Genomic DNA, 10234 nt, shown 5'->3' on the forward strand with positions numbered 1-10234 from the left:
GCGCGCGCGGGGGCCGCGTCAGCGCCCGCGAGCCCATTCATCTGTGCACTTGGGCGTTGGACCCCGCATCTTATTAGCAACCAGGGAGATTTCTCCATTTTCCTCTTGTCTACATTGCGGCTACAAATCTGGGATTTTTTTATTACTTCTTTTTTTTTAAAAACTACACTTGGGCTCCTTTTTTTGTGCTCGACTTTTCCTCCCTTTTTCCCTCCCTCCTGCGCTGCTGCTTTTTTATCTCTTCGACTTAAATTTTTTTATCCGGAGTGTATTTAATCGGTTCTGTTCTGTCCTCTTCACCACCCCCACTCCCCCCTCCCTCCGGTGTGTGTGCTGCTGCCGCCGCCGCTGCTGCCGCCGCCGCTGCTACTGCCGCTCGCCCCGTCGTTAACACCAACCGGAGGCTCTTTGTTCCCCCCTTGGATCTGTTGAGTTTCTTTGTTGAAGAAGCCAGCATGGGTGCCCAGTTCTCCAAGACCGCTGCGAAGGGAGAAGCCACCGCGGAGAGGCCCGGGGAGGCGGCTGTGGCCTCGTCGCCTTCCAAAGCGAACGGGCAGGTAAATTCTACCTGTGTTTCTGGTCATTTCTTTGGTGTCTTTCTCTAGTCCCGACGCTTCTTTTTCCCTCCTGGTCGCGCCCGAGGCGCTTTCGGCGGAGAGAGGAGCGTGGCCAGATTCCAGTCTGAAAGTTGAATGGAAAGCGATAGCCTAAATTGTCAATTTCTCATGGGGGGGGGGGGGGTCCTCTCCTCCACCCCCAAAGGAGTGGTTCCCGGAGAATCCTGGCAAATTCTTGTGTAGACGCGAGGAAAGAAGTGGTAAATCGTCTAAAATGGCGTGTTTGGAGCTTTGCAGAACGTGACTAGCTAGGTGCTAACCCCCCTCCCCCAGTCAGGTTGCAAATGTGTTTGGTGGGCACAAAGGTGTTTGGGTGGCTCTCCGTGTTTGCTGTCGAGATTGAGTCGCTTTCAAGATTTCTGAACTGGTGTGACTGTTGGAGGGGGAGGGGGTGGGGGGAATGGGGAAGGTGGTGGAGAAAGGCTAGGAGGGAAAAGCTGTCTTATTGTATGCTGAGGCGGCAAGCCCTGGGTTCTTGGAAAGGTTGCTGGCTGGCTGGCTGGCTGGAGCTGGGCAGAAGGGTTTCAGTATCTGCTGGGCAGAAGGGTTACAGTGTCTTTCGGTGGGGCTTTCCCACTGTTCTAAGCCTTTATTCGTTAGCTGTCTGTGGAATTACACACCCGTCCGACTTTTAAATGGTATCCCTGGGGTGGGAAGACTCGGTGAGTCCTTGAAGACCCTCTCCAGATGGTCAAGAAGAGACAGTTCGGGTGTTTCGGATGGGATTGTGCGTGTGCTTGGCGCCTAGACCACTGCGGGGGGCCACCCCGGACCTGCCCGGACCCAGGCAGATGGCCACGGTTGGGTGGGCGCGAGAGGTCGGCCATGGGTGGCTGCTTTGAAAACACTGGGCACCCACCACGCCTCTTTTCCTAGAGTAGAGGCCGTGTAGCTTCGCCTGCTCTAACCTAATGGGGAAGGCGAGCTCTGCCAAGAGGCTCTGAACCCGTTAAAAATGTAAGATGAGCCGCCGTGGCGCGCCCCGGCTACACAGAATCGTAGGCGAAGGTGGGCGTGGAAGCGGAGGCAAGATCTTAGAAATAATGGGTTTCCCCCTGCCTTGTTGGTTTTATTCGGACCAGGATGCCGGGAAGCCACCTGAGCTTTGTTTGTGGACTCTCGGCTGCGCGATCCGGGCTCGGGGGCGCCTCGGCCGGCGGGCAGGGCCGGGCTGGGCAGGGCGGGGTGGCCCCGCGGCCCCGCCCCTCCGCGCCCGCCCGCGCCCAGCTCTGCGCGGTGGAGGCGCAGCGCCCCCTGGCGACCCCAAGCCCTAGGGGGCGTTGGACCTTTGCGCGCGCAGCTCAGGCGCTTCTGGCTGGAGCGCTGATGCCCCTGGGAGTTCTCGGTGTTTTGAAGAGCCCTTTAGGGTTTAGGGGAAAGGGGGACTGTGTACCGACTCTGGCTCTGTGTCTTCTCCCAAAGGGCGCTTGGTGTATCGTGTGTTACGTGGCTTTTTTTGCATAGCCCGTGAGGCGAAGGCTGGGATGGGTTACCCTTTGCATTCTACGTCTGGGGTTCGGCCCTCTTCAATCCGCAGGGCATTTGTTGAGGGGTCGAGGCTCCTGCTGTGTCTTTAGGGCGCCCCCAACGGCACTGCCCCGCTTCTTCGGAGAGCGCTCGTCTAGGCAGGCAACCCTGCCTCCCCATGAGGGGGTGGGGGGGTCTCCAAAGCGAGAGGGGCCCAGGGGGGAAGCCTGTCCCTCCCGGCCCCAGGGTGGGGGCGGCGATGGCGGCGCCCGGGCCGCTTCAGTGACAATCCCGCCTTCTCTGCCCCGCAGGAAAATGGCCACGTGAAGGTAAACGGCGACGCTTCTCCCGCGGCCGCCGAGCCGGGCGCCAAGGAGGAGCTGCAGGCCAACGGCAGCGCCCCGGCCGCCGACAAGGAGGAGCCCGCGGGCGCCGGGAGCGGGGCGGCGTCGCCCGCCGCGGCCGAGAAGGAGGAGCCGGCCGCCGCCGCCGCCCCCGAGGCCGGGGCCAGCCCCGCGGAGAAGGAGGCTCCCGCCGAGGGCGAGGCTGCCGAGCCCGGCTCGCCCTCGGCCGCGGAGGGGGAGGCCGCGTCGGCCGCCTCCTCGACGTCTTCGCCCAAGGCGGAGGACGGGGCCACGCCCTCGCCCAGCAACGAGACCCCGAAAAAAAAAAAGAAGCGCTTTTCCTTCAAGAAGTCTTTCAAGCTGAGCGGCTTCTCCTTCAAGAAGAACAAGAAGGAAGCGGGAGAGGGCGGGGAGGCCGAGGGCGCAGCCGGCGCCTCCGCCGAAGGCGGCAAGGACGAGGCCTCCGGGAGCGCCGCTGCGGCCGCCGCAGAGGCGGGCGCGGCCTCCGGGGAGCAGGCGGCCGCGGCGCCGGGCGAGGAGGCCGCGGCGGGTGAGGAGGGGGCGGCGGGCGGCGACCCGCAGGAGGCCAAGCCCGAAGAGGCCGCCGTCGCGCCCGAGAAGCCAGCCGCCAGCGAGGAGGCCAAGCCCCCCGAGGAGCCCAGCAAGGCCGAGGAGAAGGCCGAGGAGGCCGGGGCCAGCGCCGCTGCCTGCGAGGCGCCCTCAGCCGCCGGGCCCGGTGCGCCCCCGGAGCAGGAGGCGGCGCCCGCGGAGGAGGCGGCGGCCGCGACAGCCTCGTCAGCCTGCGCAGCCCCGTCACAGGAGGCCCAGCCCGAGTGCAGTCCAGAAGCCCCCCCAGCGGAGGCGGCAGAGTAAAAGGGCCCGAGTTTTGAGATAATCGAAGAACTTTTCTCCCCCTCCCCCCCCCCCGTTTGTTTGTTGGAGTGGTGCCAGGTACTGGTTTTGGAGAACTTGTCTACAACCAGGGATTGATTTTAAAGATGTCTTTTTTTTATTTTCCTTTTCTTTTTAAGCAACAAATTTTGTTCCCCCACCCCCTCCTCCCCCCACAGATCCCATCTCAGATCATTCTGTTACCACCATTCCAACAGGTCGAGGAGAGCTTAAACACCTTCCTCTGCCTTGTTTCTCTTTTGTTTTTATTTTTTGCATCAGTATTAATGTTTTTTGCATACTTTGCATCTTTATTCAAAAATGTAAACTTTCTTTGTCAATCTATGGACATGCCCATATATGAAGGAGATGGGTGGGTCAAAAGGGATATCAGATGAAGTGATAGGGGCCACGATGGGGAAGTTTAAGTGGTGCGTGACATTGCCAAGAGTAACGTACCGCTAGAAATAAATGATGGTGTAAAGGCTTAGTCTTTTTCTTTTTTTTTTAAAGAAAAGTTATTACGATGTATTTTGTGAGGCAGGTTTACAACACTACAAGTCTTGACTAAGAAGGAAAGAGAAGAAAAAACAAAAAAAACACCAATACCCAGATTTTAAAAAAGATCATAGTCTTAGGAGTTCATTTAAACCATAGGAACTTTTCACTTATCTCATGTTAGCTGTACCAGTCAGTGATTAAGTAGAACTACAAGTTGTATAGGCTTTATTGTTTATTGCTGGTTTATGACCTTAATAAAGTGTAATTATGTATTACCAGCAGGGTGTTTTTAACTGTGACTATTGTATAAAAACAAATCTTGATATCCAGAAGCACATGAAGTTTGCAACTTTCCACCCTGCCCATTTTTGTAAAACTGCAGTCATCTTGGACCTTTTAAACACAAATTTTAAACTCAACCAAGCTGTGATAAGTGGAATGGTTACTGTTTATACTGTGGTATGTTTTTGATTACAGCAGACAATGCTTTCTTTTCCAGTCGTCTTTGAGAATAAAGGAAAAAAATCTTCAGATGCAATGGTTTTGTGTAGCATCTTGTCTATCATGTTTTGTAAATACTGGAGAAGCTTTGACCAATTTGACTTAGAGATGGAATGTAACTTTGCTTACAAAAATTGCTATTAAACTCCTGCTTAAGGTGTTCTAATTTTCTGTGAGCACACTAAAAGCGAAAAATAAATGTGAATAAAATGTACAAATTTGTTGTGTTTATTTATGTTCTACCAAGACTTCTAGGTCTTAAGGTTAATTTTGAGGAACATCTTGCATGCCATCAAGAGTAAATTTTATTGTGGTTTTTAATCTGAAGTTTTCAAACTGAAATTCATAATCAGAGGTGTCAGATTACATACAGGAAGCTCTTAGAACATTCCATGTCTGTAACCATTTACCTGCATTGAATTTTCATTTAAAAACTCAACAATTATTTTTATTGTAGTTATATAGCATGTCAGAAAGTAATCATTTAATACGAAAGTGATGTGACCCGAAGACTCTTTAAATGTCATATGGAAGTTTCCTAAAATACATTTTTTGTCATGCAGGTCCAGAAACTTAAATTTATACTGAGTGAGAGTCTATTTAATCCAAACTGCAGATGGGCCGCAAAAGTGGCCAAATGTGTTTCAGAAATTGGTGGTGTTTTACCTGCCGTTGTAATTCCTTAGTGCTTGGCTAATTTCCAAATATTGCTTAGATTATGTGTTATACCTTAGGAAAACAGGCTTATGTAAAGAAGTGATGGTGATGAATGGGCAACATTGTCAGTTTATGGGCCTTTTAGTACTTGCCTCAATTCAATAGTAGCAAACATTTTTTTTTTTTTTTTTAATGAAAGTAGTGTGTTAGTATCTTGTTACTCAAAGGAGAAAAGGTAGAGAATAATACTTCCTTATGTAGTAATAATCCTTACTAGTTTCACCTTTGCTCTTACCACCCCATAACTGGATTTTTTTTTCTTCGCTGGACCCTAAACTGAATTGAATTTGAAGATAAAGATGTATCAAATACCATTACTTCATTAAATGCGAAGGAAAATAGTTTACGCACACCTGCTTCGCTGTTTTTGAGCAGTGTGCCTTGTAGGGTTCACAGTGAGTCGGTGAACCACATTTGTAACAGCCGAACACGGAATCTTAAACCCATTAGAAAAATAAATTAGCTCTTGACATGTGCTATTAACTGGAATAATAGATCATAAATAATAGTTCATGACCTCTCTTACCTAATACCCTCCCCACTAATAAAATAGCACTCGGAAAAGTATGTACTTTTCGTTGGTGTTTCTCGATCTTGAAGGCTGTTTGAAAGGTAAAAGTCAAATCTGGTAACCAAAGGACTGCTGTATGGGGTCTTTCCAACCTTAGCAACTTTTTCTCAAATACCTACTCTGCCAAGTAGAGGGCCTGGTATGTGGTAGGACTCAAAAAAAAGGGGGGGGAGGTTAAAAATTAACTCGCCAGTAGTCAAAAATACTATGTAGCCAACTATATTGCTAGGCTTGTTTTTTTAACAGCTTGAATTAAGGTGCATTATTTTGATTTTAATCTTTGCCTAAAACACTTTGGGTGGTATTGATGGAGTGGTGGATTTTCCACCAAGTGATTAAATGAAATTTGACATATATCTTTTCATCCAAAGTTTTGTACATCACATTGTTTTCTAATGGAAAAATGTTAATATGGCTTTTTGTATTACTAACAATAGCTTTGAGATTAAGGAAAAATAAATAACTCTTGTACAGTTCAGTATTGTCTATTAAATCTGTATTGGCAGTATGTATAACAGCATTTGCTATGGTTATGAAATACTTCCTCTGGATTATAATAATCATTTGATTCAATTCCTATTGTAAAATAAAGTTTTACCAGTTGATATAATCAAGCTTGCTAAAATAGGATTTTTTACAAACTTAATTTTAAAATGGAAGTTTTAGAGAAAAACAAATCTTAAGTGTTGATGGTAAGTATAACTATTACTCAGTTTAAGGGATTTGGAAGGTATGCTTGACGGACTTAGGATACAAAATTAGATCCACTGAAGGTGAGTTAGCTCGTCTGTTAACAAGTCGACTGAAAACTTTAATGATAGGTCTTGATATACGTTTGAGAAACAATGTAGTGTATCTACATTTTCCCCTCATGTATCTAAACAATATTTTGCAATTAAAAATTTGGGGAAAGGGTGCTTTTTACATTCATATATTTTGGAAGGGGGGGTATAGTCTAATGTAATTCAAGTTAGCTTTAAAAATTAAAAAAATTGGTTAAGTAACAGAGCTATGAGCTTTAGTTTTCCTTTAATCATTCACTGTGCAATATCAAGCATTTTTTTTTCCTTCCCACTTCTCAGCTATGTGAAAGTGCTTCAAGCAGGGTGTGGCAAACTTGAATTTTAAAATGCTTTCCGTCTGTAAATGTTCCAGTCCCTGCTGGGGATTCAAGTTCCAGCACTCCTTTAAATTACACCCAACAGTGCTATTTTTAAAATGGGAAATAAATACTTCCAAAAGATGTGAATGTTACCTATATTTTGTGTACCTGAAAAAGTTATAAATTACTGATCCCTGAAATACTTCTGTCTACAGTTCCTGTCAACTGCTCAACAGCAATGTACAACCCCAAGATCTAGAGTCATGTTCAACCAACTGAGCCAGCCAGGCACCCCTCAACAGCAACTTTGAAACAAAACAAAATACCCCATAAGATTTAGCAGCTGCGAATATATAAAATAATTACTACAAGATTTCTAGGAATCCTGATAACCCCACTTTTAGTGTTTTGATAAAATGAGAGCACAAGACTTTTTAAGTACTACTAGTAAATGAAAAATGAGAGTATCTTTGTCAATTACTGTTACAACTTCTTTCTGGGAAAGGTGACTTTTTGCTTAGGATTCCAATACAACACATTTCAACTGAATTCGTTAAGTTAGCATTACAAGCTGTCTTCCTAGCAAGTGGGACACTGTTCCTTAGGTTTGAAATGTGAGTTAAGGACTGGCTGGAAATAGCGCTACAATTCAATACTTGTGTAGTGGGGTGGGGGGAGGGGTGGAGAAAAGGGAAGGGATTCTTGATAAATTGGAAGTGTAAGAAAGACTTCAAAGCAAGACTTTTGCTTTGATACATCCATATTTTGGAAAGCACCATCCGACAGAAATATGAGAGCCACATGTAATCTTAAACTTTTTAAATAATCACATTTAAAAAAAAAACATTAAATTAATAATCCAAAAAAAATCTTCAACATGTAATCAACATGAAAAGCATTGAGACATATTACTTTTTTTTTTCTTACTAAGTATTTGGAATCCCAGTGTATTATATACTAACAACGTACCTCAGTTTGGAGCAACCACATTTCAGGTGCACTCTAGTCACATGTGGCTACCACATTGGAGAGGACAGGTCTGAAGAACCAGGATCTGAGAGTCGAGGACTAAGTAGGAATGTTGAGTACAGACTTTGCGAAGTGTAATTTATGTGATTAATTTCATCAGCTTCGTTTAGCTTTGGAGCTAACATTGAACTTTTATTTCTAAAGTACAAACCACTTTAAGCCGTTAACACGGCATTAGTGTTATCAATAAATATGTTGAGATTCTGAATCGTCTTGTTATAGACTGAACTTTTGGCCCTCCTCCCATCCCATACATATTGAAGCGCTAACCCCCAGTACTTTAGAATGTGACTGTATTTGGACACAGGGTCTTTAAAGAGGTGACTAAGTTCAAATAAAGGTGTTATGGCGGGCCCTAATCCAACATGACTCGTGTTATTATAAGAAGAAATAGATTGTCCACATTGAGAGACACCAGGGGCACATGTGCATGGAGAGAAAAGAATCGTGTGAAGACACAATGAAAAAGTGGTCATCTACAAGCCAAGGAGAGAGGCCTTAGAAGATACCAAACTTGTCAGCACTTTGATTTTGGACTTGCAGCCTCCAGAAGCGAGAGAAAATAAATATCTGTTGTTTAAGCCGCCCAGTCTGTGGTACTTTGTTCTGGCAGCCGTAAGAAACTCATACAGAACTTCTAGGTAAGATTGGGAAGATTGTCCCTTCCCAGGGATGTAAAGAATTTTACAGGCTTGCTTTTTCTCTTCCCTCAGTGGAAAAGAAACTGCTTTCTAGCTTGAGAATTTTATTCTTGTTTTTGTTACCTTAAAAGAGAAATGATAATTTTTTCAAAGTTTATTTTTTATTTTTGGGACAGAGAGAGACAGAGCATGAACGGGGGAGGGGCAGAGAGAGAGGGAGACACAGAATCGGAAACAGGCTCCAGGCTCTGAGCCATCAGCCCAGAGCCCGACGCGGGGCTCGAACTCACGGACTGCGAGATCGTGACCTGGCTGAAGTCGGACGCTTAACCGACTGCGCCACCCAGGCGCCCCGAGAAATGATAATTTAAAAATTAGAAAGGTAAATTATATTGCTATCTTAATTATAAATGAGTTGATAGGAAAGATCTCTGGAACACAAATAGTAAAAAAATATTGTCTAAAAACACTATGTTATGTTTTGTCTGAATACGTAACTAATGTTATGTCTGAATTAACCATCTCTATTTTCCCTTGCAATTACTTGTGCAAGAAACTGAGTTATTTGTGCTACAGTATCCAAGTAGTTTGCTGATTGCCCTCATGCTGTCATTTACTACATTATTTTGTCTTTCCTGTATTTCTTGTATTTTCTGTAAATTTCCAACAGACCTGGAGAGGCTTGATCAGATTCAAAGGGCTGTATCACACAGGTGATGTATTTCTATCAGGAGGCACACAATGTTTGGTCATTTCTCTTTTTGTGATGTTTAAAGCCATTGATTTTTTGCTTAAATCCATTAATACAGAGTTGCCAAATGGTGTTATTCCGATTGTCTTTCCTTTTTCATTTATTTGTTCAGTTATTTCTATAAAGAGAAACTATCCCTCATCAACCATTTGGTTGCCCATCGGTTGTCTTTTGTTAATGGAAATGCAGAATAAATGTTTAATTCTCTCACTTTATTTACTGATTTTCAGAGTAATGAGTTGGTTCCCTAACACCCTTCAAGGGTGACCAATGATGGTATTTGTTTGTTTAGTATCATTATACATTTATAGATTTAAACTTACTAATGTAAGTAATATAAATGATGCTCAAACTGGCTCATGGCTGATTATGCTTTGAAGTTATAGAATTCAATAAATGCAATCAGTTTAAATTTTATTAAGATGCTACTCAAGTATGTGCTAAAAGGTAAATGAAACTCAATATTTATTTTATTCATATGAAATGGGTTTACGTATTTAAGTGCTGGCACATCCCTAATTTTAGTTGGGGTTTCATGCTGAGAAGCCGTCTGTTTATACAATTTCAAAGAAATGGGAGGCATCGCAATTTTTTTCTTACCCTCTAATTTCTGCTGTATAATCATATTTAAATGTCATCAAAATTTACCAATATAACGCCTTATTCCATGTAGTAAGAAAAATGTCTGGAAATGTATGAGTTTGAGGAGACTCAGCAGTCTCCAGTCACAGAGACTTACATGTTGGTACTTGATAACACAGCGCACCAAATAGAACACGTTGTGAACGTACATTACTAATTCCACCAGCAAGATACTAAAACTGCTCTCCTGGGGTATGGGTCAGTGAAATTGGTAATTTTGAAAGAAAAAATATGCTTATTATATAGGACAGAGACTCCTGTGGCAGGATTAATTAATGGCTCTCATAAAGAAGTTTTGAAGAAGTTGAATTTAAGTGACCATACAGTAATAATCTTTTTTAAGCAAACTACCAACTAGAACTACTTATTTTAATGTTTTGGAAAAACTGGTAAGCATTGGCTGAGGCAACAGGTCATCTAAAATAAGTAATATGTTAATAGATTTGAAGACGCTTGGTGA

The 10234-nt window shown here is 44.7% G+C and overlaps 1 protein-coding gene across 1 annotated transcript; it reads left to right on the plus strand.

The window, feature by feature from the left end:
- MARCKS (myristoylated alanine rich protein kinase C substrate) lies at positions 1–6219 on the plus strand. The gene is made up of 2 exons (XM_086707638.1): positions 1–557; positions 2396–6219. The coding sequence occupies exons 1-2, from the start codon at positions 456–458 to the stop codon at positions 3299–3301; spliced, it is 1008 nt and encodes a 335-aa protein (XP_086563764.1). The 5' UTR covers positions 1–455; the 3' UTR covers positions 3302–6219.
- The last annotated feature ends 4015 nt before the right edge of the window (positions 6220–10234 follow it).

The sequence above is a fragment of the Puma concolor genome, chromosome B2 (genome assembly GCF_028749965.1).
Source record: "Puma concolor isolate L17-30 chromosome B2, mPumCon1.1.hap2, whole genome shotgun sequence".
In the NCBI taxonomy this organism is placed as follows: domain Eukaryota; kingdom Metazoa; phylum Chordata; class Mammalia; order Carnivora; family Felidae; genus Puma; species Puma concolor.

Excerpts from the sequence above, each read along its gene's own strand:
- MARCKS (XM_086707638.1), top strand. The coding sequence starts at position 456 with ATGGGTGCCCAGTTCTCCAAGACCGCTGCGAAGGGAGAAGCCACCGCG. Across the intron at positions 558-2,395 it reads CTTCCAAAGCGAACGGGCAG|GAAAATGGCCACGTGAAGGT; the intron begins GTAAATTCTACC and ends TCTGCCCCGCAG.